The sequence below is a fragment of the Schizosaccharomyces osmophilus genome, chromosome 2, assembly GCF_027921745.1.
Source record: "Schizosaccharomyces osmophilus chromosome 2, complete sequence".
In the NCBI taxonomy this organism is placed as follows: Eukaryota; Fungi; Ascomycota; class Schizosaccharomycetes; order Schizosaccharomycetales; family Schizosaccharomycetaceae; genus Schizosaccharomyces; species Schizosaccharomyces osmophilus.
The window spans coordinates 1,503,046-1,520,045 of record NC_079239.1 but is presented as its reverse complement, the minus strand read 5'-3'; the positions used below and the strand labels follow the sequence as shown (position 1 = coordinate 1,520,045).

At 38.2% G+C, this 17,000-nt stretch overlaps 8 protein-coding genes across 8 annotated transcripts; 4 read left to right on the top strand and 4 right to left on the bottom strand.

Moving 5' to 3' along the window:
- Positions 1-1,573: 1,573 nt before the first annotated feature.
- Positions 1,574-6,769, top strand: bgs1 (primary septum and spore wall linear 1,3-beta-glucan synthase catalytic subunit Bgs1; the record flags this gene model as incomplete). The annotated part of the gene is made up of 1 exon (XM_056181985.1): positions 1,574-6,769. The coding sequence occupies one exon, from the start codon at positions 1,574-1,576 to the stop codon at positions 6,767-6,769; it is 5,196 nt and encodes a 1,731-aa protein (XP_056037892.1).
- Positions 6,770-7,016: 247 nt separating this feature from the next.
- Positions 7,017-8,285, bottom strand: SOMG_03193 (protein-DNA covalent cross-linking repair; the record flags this gene model as incomplete). Its single annotated transcript, XM_056181984.1, has 3 exons — positions 7,017-7,449; positions 7,502-8,173; positions 8,224-8,285. 3 exons carry the CDS (start codon positions 8,283-8,285, stop codon positions 7,017-7,019), a joined length of 1,167 nt encoding a protein of 388 aa, XP_056037649.1.
- Positions 8,286-8,456: 171 nt separating this feature from the next.
- rps3002 (40S ribosomal protein S30) lies at positions 8,457-8,824 on the top strand (the record flags this gene model as incomplete). The annotated part of the gene is made up of 3 exons (XM_056181983.1): positions 8,457-8,495; positions 8,549-8,677; positions 8,804-8,824. 3 exons carry the CDS (start codon positions 8,457-8,459, stop codon positions 8,822-8,824), a joined length of 189 nt encoding a protein of 62 aa, XP_056037894.1.
- A 15-nt stretch (positions 8,825-8,839) lies between these two features.
- abz2 (4-amino-4-deoxychorismate lyase Abz2) lies at positions 8,840-9,622 on the bottom strand (the record flags this gene model as incomplete). The annotated part of the gene is made up of 3 exons (XM_056181982.1): positions 8,840-9,003; positions 9,089-9,398; positions 9,455-9,622. The coding sequence occupies 3 exons, from the start codon at positions 9,620-9,622 to the stop codon at positions 8,840-8,842; spliced, it is 642 nt and encodes a 213-aa protein (XP_056037896.1).
- A 675-nt stretch (positions 9,623-10,297) lies between these two features.
- Positions 10,298-13,473, top strand: msh2 (MutS protein-like protein 2; the record flags this gene model as incomplete). Its single annotated transcript, XM_056181981.1, has 3 exons — positions 10,298-10,334; positions 10,388-10,470; positions 10,645-13,473. 3 exons carry the CDS (start codon positions 10,298-10,300, stop codon positions 13,471-13,473), a joined length of 2,949 nt encoding a protein of 982 aa, XP_056037651.1.
- Positions 13,474-13,633: 160 nt separating this feature from the next.
- Positions 13,634-14,241, bottom strand: cwf14 (G10 protein; the record flags this gene model as incomplete). Its single annotated transcript, XM_056181980.1, has 4 exons — positions 13,634-13,662; positions 13,720-13,849; positions 13,893-14,142; positions 14,210-14,241. The coding sequence occupies 4 exons, from the start codon at positions 14,239-14,241 to the stop codon at positions 13,634-13,636; spliced, it is 441 nt and encodes a 146-aa protein (XP_056037976.1).
- A 341-nt stretch (positions 14,242-14,582) lies between these two features.
- On the top strand, positions 14,583-15,970 carry dip1 (WISH/DIP/SPIN90-like protein; the record flags this gene model as incomplete). Its single annotated transcript, XM_056181979.1, has 4 exons — positions 14,583-14,637; positions 14,745-14,834; positions 14,898-15,497; positions 15,588-15,970. The coding sequence occupies 4 exons, from the start codon at positions 14,583-14,585 to the stop codon at positions 15,968-15,970; spliced, it is 1,128 nt and encodes a 375-aa protein (XP_056037810.1).
- Positions 15,971-16,289: 319 nt separating this feature from the next.
- Positions 16,290-16,562, bottom strand: coa6 (cytochrome c oxidase assembly protein Coa6; the record flags this gene model as incomplete). Its single annotated transcript, XM_056181978.1, has 1 exon — positions 16,290-16,562. The coding sequence occupies one exon, from the start codon at positions 16,560-16,562 to the stop codon at positions 16,290-16,292; it is 273 nt and encodes a 90-aa protein (XP_056037971.1).
- Positions 16,563-17,000: the final 438 nt, after the last annotated feature.

Here is a 17,000-nt window from a genome sequence, read left to right as displayed (position 1 = left end):
TGTGGTTATTGATTGAATCCACATTTTTCTTAGCTATTGTCTCTAGTAGCAAGAAGGCAAGGCGTGTATATGGTAAGAAAAGAATAAAAATGCAGTGGATTGTGTGTCACAGACGCAGATTAGAGAACACTTTCTTCGTTTTCTAACCAAGAGGATTTACAGTGTTAATTTGTGAATTCCTTAGTGCTCCTCCCATGGAGTCGCTTTTTTTAGAAAGGTAGTATAGTAAGTATTTGAAAACGCACCCCATTAAATACAGAGAAACCTGATTCAACAGAACAAGCTATCAATGATTTCGTCTTGTTTAGAAGCGAAAGGAATACATTTATAAAATTCATCTACATTCATCCATGTGACATAGCTATTTGGACCCATCACAAAGGTCTACTGAAAAAAAAAAAAAAAAAAGAGAAAAATACGAGTACTTAGTATATTTTTTTAAGCAAGTAAAACTATGTTTTTTTAAATTTTCTATTGATTTTTGTAATTAAAAAAGAAAAAAAATAGTATTGCTATCCTTTGTTTGTTTACAATACTGTTTATTTACATGACGCTGTCTATAGATGTTGCGTTCTCATTCGCTCGGATGCTTAACCGAATTACGACCCCAGCTTGTTCTAAGCCTGACTAGTATGGCTTCAATTTAACAAAGAATCTGCATTACCCTTCCCAGTGGAGGTTGGCTTAATCAGGATAAACCCGGATTAAGGAACCTGCAAACAACAAACTAAGAATCTGGTAGTTGTTGGCAAGAAACATTGATTTTGTTGATTTCTTGATAGTCCAACCATAATATAAAGGACTTCAAGTCATCTATAGAATTGTTATTGCACAACATCCGGTCCTTGCTTCTTTTCGAGTTTTTGTATTTTGGAGAGTGATTTTGGTCCGTATTTCGTGGATTTGAGGGAATAGATAAATTTAAAAACGTCTGTATTCTACTTACAGACAGGTTTATCTTCTCCTTTAGTGAAATAACGCGGTTTTCCTTTCTCCAGCTTAGAGAAGAGAAAGAGGAACGAACCCTCATCCATTTCTTTCATTCAGCTTATTGATTTTTATAATACAGCTTGAAGTAATTTACGGAGTGTTTCATTCCTTTTTTAAAGGTCGTTCTTTTCTATTTATCCCAGACTCGATCTTTTTTTTATTTTTTCTATCCTTTCTAAGCTTTGAGTGCGACAAAGGCATATGCTGAAAACCTTTTCGTTTTGAGAAAAAAACATAAATTGCTTGACGCTCGCGAAGTTTATATTGCATAAAAGCATCTATCTTTTTAATTTGCATCCAATTCAGCATCGAAAGTTAAGATAAATCTTGCATTGCGGCATCGTCCACGGTACTTTGGAAATTATTTATCATTTTACCTTTTTCAATCGTATAGTTGTTCTTGGTCATACTTTAGTATCTAAGAAATCATACAGTGTATGGTTACAGCTATTTTCTAGAGAACATTTCCTTTCATATTGAGACTCTTTTCTCTTTATTCTTTCTTTCTTTTTTTTTCATTTAGTTAACGGTCTATCGTTATCATTTCTTTTCCCTCTTTTGTACATTTTTACAACATTTATCAATGGATCAGTATTGGCGTGAGCAAGAAGGCCGTGGCCTTTTCGAAGATGATGCCACGAGTTACACTTCCGAAAATGATGATTCCATAAATTCTTTGCAGCGTTTGATTTATGATGATCCATCTGTTCATGATGACCTTCAGTCTGATTATGATAGTAGCTCCTTTAACGTCGACACTAGTCCTGTCGCTTATCCTTCATGGAACCAGAATGCTGAAGAACCCCCGGTAACTATGGAGGGTGTTCAAGAAATTTTACTTGATCTTACAAACAAACTGGGCTTCCAGAAGGATAATATGCGCAACATATTCGATTATGTCATGGTTTTACTTGATTCTCGTGCCTCGCGTATGTCTCCTTCTCAAGCGCTTCTTACTCTTCACGCAGATGTTATTGGTGGTATCCATGCCAATTTCGCAAAGTGGTATTTTGCTTCACATTTTAATGATGGCCATGCCATCGGTTTCCATGATATGTCATCCCCGATCGTCGAAAAAATGACCTTAAAAGAGGCCGAACAAGCCTGGAGAGATCAAATGGGCGGTTTTTCTCCCCATCGAATGATGGTCCAGCTTTGCTTATACTTTTTATGCTGGGGTGAGGCCAATAATATCCGGTTTATGCCTGAGTGTCTTTGCTTCATCTATAAATGCGCCTATGATTATTATATCTCATCTGAAGCCCGAGATTTGGATTCGGCTTTACCCAAAGAATATTTTTTGGACTCTGTAATTACTCCCGTCTATCGTTTCTTCCATGCCCAGCTATTTGAAGTTCTGGATGGTAAATATGTGCGCCGCGAACGAGATCATGCCAGCAATATTGGTTATGACGACATTAACCAGTTCTTTTGGTCTTACAAAGGCCTTGAGGAAATAAAGTGTACCGATAAGACTCCTTTGTTAGATCTACCTCCTTTTATGCGCTACCGCCATTTAGGTAATGTTGAATGGAAATCTTGTTTTTACAAGACGTACTATGAATATCGCTCATGGTTTCACAATATCACAAACTTTTCTCGAATTTGGGTTATGCATATTGCTGCCTATTGGTACTATTCTGCTTACAATTCTTCGAATTTGTATACTTCCCAGTATCACATACGAATAAACAATAAGCCTCCTGCGTCTTGTCGCTGGACTGCTTGTGGTTTAGCAGGTGCGATTGCCTCTTTCATTACTCTCCTCGCCGTTACTTTTGAATACCTTCATGTTCCAAGACGCTATCATTGTGCTAGACCTCTATGGCCAAGCTTTTTGATGCTTTTGACCGCACTATTACTTAACATAGCTCCAACTGTGTTTATCTTTGCTTCAACTGAACATCAACAGACTTACATTTCTCGTTTGGTGGTTGGCATCGTGCATTTCTTTTTTTCATTGGTTTGTGTTGTCTACTTTGCTGTTACACCTTTGAGAAATCTTGTGGGATTCACGACAAAAAGTTCCGGCCATGATTTAGCGAATCGTTATTTTACGTCTAATTTTACCCCAACCTCTAAAGGCGGTGCTATCGTTTCCTGGTGCTTATGGATTACGGTTTTGGTTGCTAAGTATTGTGAATCATATTTCTTCCTTGCACTCAATCTCTCAGATTCAATTCGTTACTTAGGTGCCATGCGTCCTTATGATTGTGGTGATTACATTTTGGGGGCCGGCCTTTGCAGAGCTCAACCAAAAATACTGCTTAGTTTGCTGTATCTTACTGATTTGTCATTGTTCTTTTTGGATACTTACCTATGGTATATTTTGATTAGTACCATTTATTCCTTGGGTTATGCTTTCTACTTGGGCATTAGTGTGTGGACTCCATGGCGCGAGCTTTTTTACCGTGTTCCGCGAAGAATTTATACTAAACTTCTTCATACTGATGATATGGAAATTTCGTTTAAACCTAAGGTATTAGTTTCCCAGGTATGGAATGCAATTATTATCTCTATGTACAGGGAACACTTGATTTCTCGAGATCAAATTCAGGAGTTATTATATCATCAAGTACCTTCTGAAAAGGCTGGATATCACACGCTTCGTGCACCGAATTTTTTTTACTCTCAGCAAGTGAAGCACTATAAACAAGATCTTTTCCCCGCAAATTCCGAGGCAGCTAGAAGAATTTCCTTTTTTGCTCAATCATTGGCTGAGTCCATTCCTAAGCATTGCTCTGTGGATGCTATGCCTACGTTTACTGTCTTAGTGCCTCATTATTCCGAAAAGATCTTGCTGTCATTACGTGAAATTATCCGTGAAGAAGATCAGCTTTCTCGTGTAACCCTTCTGGAATACTTAAAACAATTATATCCAATTGAATGGAAGAATTTTGTTGATGACACTAAGCTGCTTGCTGATGAAAGTGAATCAGTAGATTCAACCGTGGATGGTGAAAAGAATGACTTGCAGGCTAAAGCTTATGATCTTCCATTTTACTGCATTGGTTTCAAGTCCGCTACACCTGAGTACACTTTGCGAACGAGAATCTGGGCCTCTTTACGTACTCAAACCCTTTATCGTACGATCAATGGATTTAGTAACTACAGCAGAGCACTTAAACTCTTATACCGTACTGAATGCCCTGAACTCGTTGAATGGACTAATGGTGATCCTGCTCGATTAGACGAAGAATTAGATGTGATGGCCAATAGAAAGTTTAGATTCTGTGTTTCCATGCAACGCTATGCCAAGTTTACCAAAGAAGAATCAGAAAATGCCGAATTTTTACTCAGAGCGTATCCTGATCTTCAAATTGCTTATATGGATGAAGATGCAGCTACTCGCCCTGCTGAAGAAAGAGGTATTTACTCTGTGTTAATTGACGGTCACTGTCCTATTATGGAGAACGGTAAACGACGTCCTAAATATCGCATTCGGTTGTCTGGTAATCCAATTCTCGGTGATGGTAAATCTGATAATCAAAACATGTCGATTCCTTATATCCGAGGTGAATATGTTCAAATGGTTGATGCAAACCAGGATAATTACTTGGAAGAATGCCTTAAAATCAGAAATATTCTTGCTGAATTTGAGCAGTTTACCCCTCCTCTGCATAATCCTTATTCTGTGAATGCCAAATCTGCAACAAATCATCCAGTAGCCATCCTTGGCGCTCGAGAATATATTTTCTCGGAAAATACGGGTATGCTTGGTGATGTTGCTGCTGCCAAAGAACAATGTTTTGGTACTATGTTTGCTCGAATTTTATCTCTAATCGGAGGTAAGTTGCATTATGGCCATCCCGATTTTATCAACGTATTGTTTATGACAACCCGAGGTGGTGTATCCAAAGCACAGAAAGGGTTACACGTCAACGAGGATATTTATGCCGGTATGACCGCTTTACAGAGAGGTGGTAGAATTAAGCATTCTGATTATTATCAATGCGGTAAAGGCCGTGATTTAGGATTTGGATCTATTCTGAACTTTACTACAAAGATTGGTACTGGTATGGCTGAACAAATGCTTTCTCGTGAATACTTCCACTTGGGTACTCAATTGCCTTTCGACAGATTTTTGTCTTTCTTCTATGCACACGCAGGTTTCCATGTTAATAACATGGTCATTATGTTTTCTTTGCAACTACTTATGCTCGTCATTATCAACCTTGGTGCGATGTTCAGTGTAGTGCCTGTCTGTAATTACCGCCAGTTTGATCCAGTCACTGCTCCTCTTTCTCCAAGGGGTTGCTATCAACTTCAACCCGTTTTGGAATGGCTTAAACGCTGTATTTTGTCCATCTTCATTGTCTTCGGTATTGCATTCGTCCCCTTAGCTGTTTGTGAACTGAATGAACGTGGTGCGCTCAGAATGGTAATCCGTGTATTCAAACAGATCTTCTCTTTGTCACCTATTTTTGAAATTTTTACTTGCCAGATTTACGCTCAAAGTTTAATTGCTAACCTGTCGTTTGGTGGAGCTCGATACATTGGTACTAGCAGAGGTTTTGCTACCGTTCGTGTACCATTTGCTTTGTTATATTCACGTTTTAGTGGTCCTTCACTATACTTTGGTTCGAGACTCATGTTTATGCTACTTTACGGATCTATCACCGCTTGGTTGCCTCATTATATCTATTTCTGGATTACTCTAGTTGCTCTTTGTGTCAGTCCATTCTTGTATAATCCCCACCAATTCTCTTGGACAGACTTCTTTGTCGATTATCGAGAGTTTATTCGTTGGACATTCCGCGAAAATTCTCGCAACCATTCTAATTCTTGGATTGGGAATTGCCAGCTCTCACGAACTCGTGTTACGGGATATAAGCGTAAAATTTATGGTAAGAAGGCCGACAAAATCTCCATGGATTCTCCTCGCGCTCGCATTACAACAATGTTTTATGGGGAGATTCTGGGTCCTTTGGGTACCTTATTCTTCACCTGCATTCCATTCTTGTTTGCAAATTCTCAACCGGGTAACGAAGATATATCAAAGAGAACTAATGCTTTTATTCGATTAATTATTATGTCTCTAATTCCTCTTGTCCTTAGTGGTGGTATTGCCATTCTCTTCTTCTGTCTTGGTATCGTGTTACGCCCACTGGTTGGTGGTAAAGCGAGAAAGGTAGGAATTTACATGGCTGCAGCTGCACATATCCTTTTCGTTTTCGTAGATATTATTGTCTTTGAGGTTCTTGGATATTTAGAAGGATGGACTTTTAGTATAACGTTGCTTGGATTTATTGCTATTACTTCCATTCATCGTTTTGCTCATAAGTTATTGATTATTTGCTTCTTATCTAGAGAATTCCGTCATGATGGTGCTAACCTAGCGTGGTGGTCAGGTTTATGGAACGGACAAGGATTCGGGTACATGGTGCTTACTCAGCCCTGGAGAGAATTCGTATGTAAGACTACTGAAATTAACATGTTTGCTGGAGACTTTTTGCTCAGCCATCTGTTGCTCTTCCTTCATTGTCCCATCATTTTGATTCCGTACATTGATAAATTTCATTCCATTATTCTTTTCTGGCTCCGTCCCAGCAGACAAATTCGTCCTCCTGTTTACACTATTAGACAAAACAAGTTACGTCGACAGATCGTGTTCCGATATGCCACCCTGTACTTTACCTTATTTGTTATCTTTTTCCTTCTCCTAATTTTACCCTTTGTATTTGGTAACTCTGCCGCCGGAGTTTCATATGATCAGTTTAATATGATCCAGCCGTCCATTCGTATCATGCCATCAACAAAGAAGAATTCTTCAGTTTAAGCATGTTTTATTCTGCAATTTTCTTCTTTCTTCCTCCTCTTTAAGGTATTACATCTGGACACAATAGTTTAGAAAAATATCTCTACAGATTTGTTCTATTAATTTTACAATCTAATAATAAAATAGTTTATATTTCTGATAAAACAGAAAGCATTTGAGATGATAGTTGAATAAAAAAAAAATAAAGCAAGTAAGCCAAGTGTTAAGACGAGAGAGGAATGAAATAGATTAATTAAGTGTTATGAAATTAAATGCTAGCATGTTTCATCAAATCCTGTTTATGTTTTAGCGATAAATCATCAAGTTCTTGCATTACATTAAGGAAACCAGTAGAGTTTGACTTCTGGGATTGTGTTGATATAGCATGGCGATATTCTAGAGCGACTTTAGTCATCAATTCTTTGTGTGACAGAGTAGGATACTGTCGCTTTATGCTTGCCATGTTCTCCTTCATAAATAGCTGGAAAGGGTTAAGCAGCCTAGTTACTGGAGCAATTTGAACGAGTCGACTAGTACAAAGTGCACAAATGTGTCTCTTGGGATCAATCGACTTAGAGTGCCTTTGGTAAAGCTTGTTGCAAGCTTCATTCATACAAAGCCATTTGTATTTATAATCAATATCGTAATTATGCTTTGAAGTTACTTCAATTGACGGGAATTTGTTCATTAGACGTTTCGCCCTAGTACACCATTTAGTTAGTTGAAAATCTTTAGGTATAGGAAATGACTTACCAACCTTTGAAACATGCTCCATGAGGGGATTGCATTTCCCTGTCAATTAACCAGCAAGCCAAATGACACGACTCATGAGCCAAGGTGTTATACAGTCTATAATCACAATCAACAACTTTTTCTGAAAGCTCAATGTAGGCCTGAACGTGCTGAATTAGATGGCTTTTCGATCGTGGCCGTTTTAAAGTAGCTCTTCCTGCAGTAGTACTGAAAGACTTTGACCACGTTACCAAAATTTCATTATTAAGGACATATTCGGAAAGTTTTCCTTGAAAAACTTCACTATCTAGAATATGAAGGAATTGCTTGGCTAGCGATTCACGATTTCGCTTGAACTGTCTTTTGGTATAGCTTGTCACTTTATCAGCTGCGTTGCTTTTACTTATACGGTCCATTATGGACTCGGATTCCATTGCAAAAAAATCTCTTTTCACTGGAGAAGTAGGATACGAAGAATTCGCTGAACATGTTGATATATCTGCAAGAGAGGAATCGTCTTCTAAATCCAAACGGGAAGGATCGTAAACGTGATTTTCTATCTGGAGCGAGTCATCACAAAAAATAAAAGAAGACTTGTCGGAGTTACTGTCCATATCTGATCCTGTACGAATTATTGATTTATCCGCTTCTAAAAACTCGGGAGTTTCTAAAGGTTTCGCCAGAGTCGGGATACTATACAAACGGCGTTAGCAGCTTTTAAAGTAGATTTAGGAAGCACTCACTATCTTAAAAACTCTTCAGCTTCATGATCCTCATTGATGTTACGCTCGTACCCAAAACTCATTTCACCGAAAACTTTGGATAATGGTAAACAAGATATGTAAACAAAAGACTACAGCTGTAAACAAACAATGTTACCTGGTAAAAAGTAACGATTAAAAATGTGACTGTTTTTTTGGGTAGCTCGAGAAAGGTAATGTGCGGTAGAAGGGATTATGCAGCCACTACCAACAACATGGGAAAAGTTCACGGATCGCTCGCTCGTGCAGGAAAGGTAAGCATTGCACCCGATTTGCTGTAAAAACGATTGACTAATACCTCTTTTAGGTAAAATCTCAATGTCCGAAGGTTGAGAAGCAAGAAAAGCCCAAGCAACCCAAGGGTCGTGCTCACAAGCGTCTTGTTTACGTTCGCCGCTTCGTTAATGTTACCAACATGGTTGGTGGCAAGAGAAGAGTAAGTTGAGATAAGAATGTACCATTAGAAGCCAGTTGGTTTCATGTCAGAAGAATATATTCACTGATAATGGCTTTGATGGGATTCTGTTTAGAAAACGAAGAACTTATATATTAACATGTTCAGATGAACCCTTCTTCTGCTTAAGCAGATAACTAAAGCTTAGGGCTTTGTTACTAAGACTCCTTTGCATATTTTACGAAATGAGTTGAATAAAAGAATCTGCTCACCGTTTTTTAAATTTTCTTTGTGTAGCTTATTTTGCTTATCTTCAGCAATGTAGCCGGTAGATAAAAGATGTTGCCTCATTGTGCCGGGTAGTAAACCTATACAATAAAGCTCGTTAGTAAATCATTGCCAATTCCTTGGGAGAGGAAAGTTTTCAATGAAGGTGCAGAAGAATCTACGTACCATGTTGGAGATTCGGTGTAATCCACTGGTTGTCTCGGTGAAATGCAATGTTGAAGATGGTGCCTTCTGTCACAAATCCCCCTGTGTTGTAAAGCAAAGCATCTTGGTGTTTGGCGTATTCGATACCTGTTCGTTGTACTGCATGCGAGTAGATATCTCTTGACGTGGTTTTATTGACACATGTAACATTGTCCTGAGTATCAGATGGCTGGGTGTCCAAAAACACAGTATACAAATGTTGCTCGTTGGTTACATGAACGGGAACGGCCTTGACTTGAATCTCACCATCTTTTGAGAGTTCCCATCGTAGCTAATAAGTAATTAGTAAGTTTTGAGTACACGAACTTTAAACCGGTCTCAACGTACCCTTGCTTGGTCAAGGGGTTCAGTAGCATGCAAGAGTTTTTGTTTCACTACTTCTTCGCCCGGCCAATGGTACCTCAAAATAGAAGCAGAATGTTTCATGCGATTAAGATGCTCATAAAGTAGAAAGATTTCTCCGTTCGAGTACAAACTAGTTTCAAACAAATTCATAGTTTTATGTACAGATTTAACCGACACAGAAAAGAAAGTTTTTATGATCGTCAATCGTTGGAATTTTTAGTTATGGCCTAAAAAGCAGACTTGAATAGGTTTCAACACCTTTGTAAAGCTTTTGTGAAAGAAGGAAAGTAATAACTGGATGTCAACCACTTATGAGTCGGTGTATTGTCGAAGCGTATTTATCAATCGTAAAACATTAACCGAATGTTAAATCAATTTGAGAATAACCTAATGAATGCCGCTAGATAGATTCAAAGTCAATAAATGAGTGCTTGAATAAACAAAATGCTGTAAACGCATCATGCAAACGATTCTAAAATACAAATAGATCCTTACGAAGGTACCGGTAACTCTACATACGTATGTTCATATTTGATTCCAATTTAAAACAAGATTAAGAAGAACGAAAAGAATAAGAAAAAGCAAATTAAGAAGCTATTGAGTGAAGGGTCAAGTAGCAAGCTTGGAAGACAAAGTTGCTTCGGTGAAAGGTAATTTTAGTCTGTCTTTACCAAACTCGCCAGCTGGATTGGCAGTACAAAACTTCATTTCATTTCAGTTCCCTTCTAAATTATTTTCTTTAATTAGAACGTTAAATACGATTTACAGATTAAACTATCGTGTTAAGAAAAATACCAACTCGTCTGTGTAATTCAATTTTTCAAGATGGCCTCCAAAAGTTCGAGCAGCTCGTCTATGAACGGTACGTTTTTATTTTTTATACAAGAATTGTGCATGACTAATATCTTTATTCAGAAAGAACCGATGAGGCTCGTATGTTTTCATTTTACGAGAAGATGCCCAAAGACTCAAATACATTACGCGTCTTTGATCGTGGAGTAAGTATTTTAACATTACAAAAAGGAAAAAGAAGTGAGAATCAAGTTCGATTTCTGCTTTTTCAAAATTTCTGACGGAATATGAAGAACTATGCTATTGTAGCTTGAAGCAGCTTGTGTTGATTTTCTTTTGCTGCACGAAGTGTGCTGAGCATGTATTAACTAGGTATCTAGGAAACATATGTAGCCATTGGAGAAGACGCTTCTTTTGTCGCCGAAAATGCCTACCATACAACTTCAGTCCTTAAATACCATAATCAGTCTAATCTCTCTTTCTGTACTATGTTTCCTTCTTTGTTCATAAAATTTGCTGAAGAGGTATTATCAAACTATGCAAAACGAGTGGAAATTTGGGGCTCCAACAAAAGCAAAACCGGGTTTGAATTGCTAAATCAAGCAAGTCCTGGTAATATGCAGATGATTGAGGATTTAATGATGAACAGTGATGCGACAAAAGATCCTACTGTTAACGTTGATAATTCGGGTGGTTCTATATTACTAGCAGTTACTACCCGTGTGAAACAGGATCAACGTGTTGTCGGTGTAGCGTTTATAGACCCGTTCACAAGGAAAATAGGTGTCTCCGAGTTCGTTGATTCGGATTCGTACACAAATTTCGAAGCGCTTCTTGTCCAAACTGGTGCAAAGGAATGTCTTATCTCTCAACAAGACGGGGAAAATGCTGCAACCGGGACGTCGATTACCAGAGCTGAATTAAATCGCCTTAGAAACATAATAGAAGGTTGTGGTGCGTTGGTTACTGGTATACGAAACTCGTATTTTTCTCCAAAAGACGTTGAATTGGAGCTTGCAAAGGTGTTGGACGTCCCAGTCACCCATGCACGTTTACCAGAGTTAAGTCTTCAGCTCGCCATGAGCTCGTGTAACGCTGTATTACGATATTTGGGACCAAGCTTGGTTGATCCAATTCCTTCGGATGACGTTGAAGTACAAAAGGATCTTGCACGAAAGTTTCATCTATATGAGCACAATCTGGAGCAGTATATGCGCCTGGATGTAGCTGCAGTACGTGCATTGAATTTGTTGCCCCCAGCCAATGGAAACGCGCATCGTACAATGAGCTTGTATGGTTTGTTGAACCATTGTAGGACTCCAATGGGCTCGAGACAACTTAGGCGATGGATCGTTCAGCCTCTTTTAGACCCAAAGGCTATTAGAAGGAGACACAATTTGGTTTCTGCTTTTATTGAAGATCCAGAAGTTCGACAGCTCTTGTTAGACGATGACCACCTCCTTCGTTCCATCCCCGATGTGCCTCGACTTTGCCGACGTCTTATTCGAGGTTCTTCAAGTTTGGAAGATGTTGTTCGAATTTATCAAATGGCGAAAGCTCTTCCAAATATTGTAACTGCTTTAGACTCCTTGAAAAGTGAGCATAAAGAGTTAGTCGACCAAGTCTACACGACTCCACTGTCCGCCCATTGTAAAAATCTAACAAAACTTATTGAGCTGGTGGAGACTACCATTGATTTAGATGCACTTGATGCTCATAGATATATTATTCGTGCCGAATTTGACGAAGAATTATTGGAGTTACGACAAAGGCTTGAAGAGCTTCAAAGCTCAATTTTTGACGAACACAAGCAGGCAGGCGTTGACCTTCAGCAGGATACTGAAAAGAAATTACATCTTGAGCAACATCATTTGTATGGATGGTGTTTGCGTCTTACGAGAGCAGAAGCTGGCTGCTTACGCGGACGTAATTCCCGTTATTCGGAATTATCAACTCAGAAGAATGGTGTCTACTTTACTACGAAGCGTCTGCACAATCTCAATAGTACATATATGGATTATCAAAAAAGTTATAGATATCACCAGAATGGACTAGCTCGAGAAGTCATCAAGATTGCTGCAACCTATAGTTCTCCCTTAGAAGCGGTTGGCCAAATTTTATCACACTTGGATGTTATAACAAGTTTTTCTCTTGCTAGCACACTTGCGGTTACCGCATATGTGTGTCCAACGATACTGGATTCAAGGATGGAAATAGATACAACGGCCGGTGATCAAGAAAAGACAATTGATATCGTAGCTTTGGAAGAAAATCCAGATATCAATGAATTGCGTTCCCACTTACGGTCTTCTCATTGTGCTTGCGTTGAATTGAAACAAGCGAGACATCCTTGTTTAGAAGCACAGGATGATGTTAACTTTATTCCTAACGATATTTTTCTTAAACGGAAGGAATCTGAGATGCTCATAATCACTGGACCAAACATGGGAGGAAAGTCCACTTTCATTCGACAAGCTGGCGTCATTACAGTTATGGCTCAAATTGGATGTTTCGTTCCTTGCAATTCAGCTACTATTGATGTTGTAGATAGTATTCTCGCCCGTGTTGGAGCCGGTGACTCTCAATTGAAAGGTGTTTCCACTTTTATGGCAGAAATGCTAGAGACTGCTACGATTTTAAGGTCTGCAACTAAGCGTTCTCTCATTATAATTGATGAATTAGGAAGGGGTACTAGTACCACGGACGGTTTCGGTTTGGCATGGGCAATTACGGAGCACATTGTTAGAAAAATTAATTGCTTTTGTCTTTTTGCTACGCATTATCATGAAATGACTCGGATGTCGGAAGAAATTCCAACTGTTAAAAACTTGCATGTGACAGCCCACATAGGAGATACCAATGCTCGTGACGTTGCACTGCTATATAATGTTTGCGAAGGAGCAAGTGATAGAAGCTTTGGTATTCATGTAGCAGAAATGGCGCATTTCCCAGCCAAAATCATAGAAATGGCCCAAGCAAAAGCCATTGAATTGGAGGCCGAAGATGAGGATCCACCAGTGGAAGATGCTGAAGGACGGGCGAAGAAAGAAGGTATCACCATAATTCGAAAACTTATGTTAGAATGGCAAAATCAGGTGGGAAAGGATATGCCGAAAGAGGAAATGCTCCAAAAGTTCCAGCAAGTATTAAAGAGTCATGCTTCAGATATTGAGGCAAACACATGGTTGCAATCCAAGAAGAACATCTGAAATGATTAAAGTACTTTCTTCTACAAAACCTTCGGTGGGTAGAATTTCTATATATACACTGACGTTCTTATTCGACACTATTTAGCATTTTGAATGGTAATTTTATGAACATGAGAATGAGATGACTACGTTATCATTTTTTAGGCGTTTTGCAACACGTTTAATCCCCACTAGCACAACCTCGACAACCTAAGAAGTGTATTAGTAACAGAGTGATCTGATATAGGTTCCTGTGAAAAGACATACCACAATGTACGCAAGTACTAGGAGCATCTTTACCGAGTTTCGCTTTGGGAACTCGACATATACAAGTAGCGCCAAATTTCGATTCTGCAGTTTGAATGCAACGAAGACAACAAAGCTTTTCATAGCCAGGCTAAACCAGTCAGTAAAAAAAATCCAACTTATTAGAGCCGTACCTTTTTCCATTTGGCAATTAAATTTGCGTCAGCATAATTCTGTTTTAGTAACCAGTTGTAAAGCTCCGAAGAAATGGCCTCTCGTTTGTAATAAAGATCGTAGACATAACGGCTGCGCTGATGATGAAGTTGAAAAATAGGAGCCAGAGACTCAGATTTTGAGCCTTTTCCGGTTGTATTTTCAACTTGTCTCATCCTCTCTTGGAATTCTAAAAGCGTTGGTTCGATTTCTTCAAATCCTTCTGGAGGACTGTATAAGACAAAAATTAGCGTCGTTTTCTCTCTGAAGACTTTCTAAATTTTTTTTTTAGCCTTACCGTTTCGTCCGTGATGTTCTTATACGTGGCATTGTAGAGAAGTCTTTGGTTTCTTAAATCCAGGTATAGCTGGCGTTTAAACAGTCTCGAAAAATTATTAAAGACAATTAAGAAACAATAGAAAAATAAAAATACAAAGAGAGAACGCGGCGAAGACTATGGAATGAAGAATTTAGTAAAGCGAAGATGGGTACGATTCTTCTATTTGTGAGTTAGAAATAGGGAAATTATTAGAGAAAAAATAACGTTATCTTAACGAAAAGTTAAATCTCGTTAGAAAAACGCTTATTTTTGAAATTGCATAATAGCAAATGTAGCACAAGTGTTTGCAGTCGGGTAAGCTGTCTTAAGCGTTTCTGGCCTAAACTTGTAAATGGAGTTTACAGATGTTTATTATTCATTAGAAAACGAAGAACATTTTTCGGTTGGTAAGTGTTTGATTTGGAACTTATGTGTATCGTTTACAAAGGAATTTCGAGGAACTGGTTTATGAGACAAAGTTCTGTGGAACTGAAAGCTAATGCAAGAGGATTAGAGGTTGATGAGCTTGTTTCCAACGTTACAAATGCATTAGAGGTAGAAACCGCTACCTCTAGGCTTCTCTCTTTCTTTATAAAATATGGAAGTAGGTTTTGAACATAAGACTTGCCAAAAGGGAGCGGTTTGAATGAAGTGTTAACCAAAATAGAACCGTATTTAAACACAGAAACGCAATTACAAACGATAGCTGAGAAGCTGATTCGTAGTCCGCTATTCAAGTTGGACAAGACCACGCTGCGGACGATTTTGTTGGATTGCTTCTTCTTCATGGAAGACATTCATATTATAAAATTCATTGTGGTATTCTTTCTTTTAGATATTCGGTTGGATGACGGGTGTGTGAAGCTGCTAATCGCAAGTGGTTTTTTTGGTTCTCTTGTGCATGCAATCGTTCGTTTTAGGAATCCCTCAGAAAAAGGGATCTATATTTCCTTTCGTTATGGTTTATGTTTGATGTATCATATGTGTCGTTCTCAACGACTTCCTCTTACTGATTTGGTGACGGCGGATGAAACATTTTTAAAAGGCCTGCTTGCTACAGCTGAATTCGCTTGGTCAGAAGAAGATGTTGATAATTTTTCTATGTGTATGCTTTTACTCTTGAGCTTGAACGAACAGTTCATGCTCGTCAAACTGGCTTCTACCGGAGTTATTGAAATCCAGAATGGGGTCATGGATTTGTTATTAGAGTCTAAAGTAGACACAGGAGTTTACTATGAAGGACTTGTTTTTATCCTTAATAGAGAACGTACGTACCATGAGCTTTTGATACCAAGAGGACTTGTAATGATGAATCAATGGGTGTTTACATGAAGAACAGAAAACTAATCAAGAACAGGAGATCCGCGAACTAGAATGCTGATCTTAAAGCAACTGTACCTCTTATTTACTACTCCGAAAACATATGAAGTTTTTTACACTAATGACCTTAACGTGCTAATTGATATATTAATTCGGGAAATAAATGATATCCCTAATGAACTAGCTAAGCTGAGATATGCTTACTTACAGGTACTGTTGCCTTTATTACAAAACACACAAGTTCGACTCCCTCCTCACTACAAAACTAAACATATTATTCGCGCCGTCCACAATTTATTGATATCCCATAGTCAAGGTCTCAATTGCGTGGATGTCAACACCGTCGAGGTGCTGAATCAAATCTTGCTAATCCCATGGCTACGTGAGGAAGCAAATAAACTCACAGTAGTTCCTGTGTAAGTTACTTTTTTCTTTTCGTTTCTGTGTCCGCTTTCTTTCCGTCCATGAGAGGGGTTGCGGACGTTGCTGCTATTTATTATATGTAAGGAATTATTTTTCTTTCTTTTGACGATTCAAAGTTTAGATTCATGTAACAATCGAGTTTATATTATTCTTAACTGCGTATAGAGAAGGGGTAATTTTATGAAGCATCATTAAAAAAAAAGTAAAGGAGATAGTATGTAGCAAAGCGTTCCTGAAACGGAATATTAGGTCATCTATCAAGCAGAATTTTGATTTATTAATGGAAATGAAAGGAAGGATGGACGATTACTTTTCATTATAAACGACGAGCACCACTTTCCTCAAGATTTCGAATGGCTTCTTGTTGCTTGTGTTGTTGAACACGAAACTTGCAAAAATAATTGACCCAAGATTGGATGCAATTTGACTCAAAATTGATTTTTTCAGAGCTGCATACCTGAGATGCCCGTTCGTTATCTTTCAAAGGATCCAAAATATCGTTTTTATTTAGACATTCAAAGTAAGAGTCTCTTGCTTCCCAACATTTTTCTCTGGCGCTGCGCTTGAATGAAGATGTATTACCGGACATGAGGAAAAGCGAAAAGTATGGTAGAAAAGCAAAATTTAAAACCAAAAACCAATGAAAAATATGCAATCAACGCAAATAAGAAAAGAAAAAAAAGAAATGTAAGATTTTTGCTATAAGGAAAAAGGAAATTGGAAGCTGGATTCTTGATGTACCCTCTCCATTTGTGGTGTAGGTATGCTTATAAGCATATGAAATTAAAGTATTAAGCATATTTATGCTTCAAGACAATATTGAGAAGTGATATGCTAAACAACTACTAATATGAATAGATATTCTCTGTTGAAACTGAAATCGTTCATAAAACTAAGAATGTGCTCCGGTTACTGAAGAAAGGATCAAAAACCTCTACGAATGAAATCCCATGAATTATCTTATTTTATGTCTCTTGCTTGTCTATTTATATACAGAATGATTCTTAGCATCTTTCTTTTCTACTGA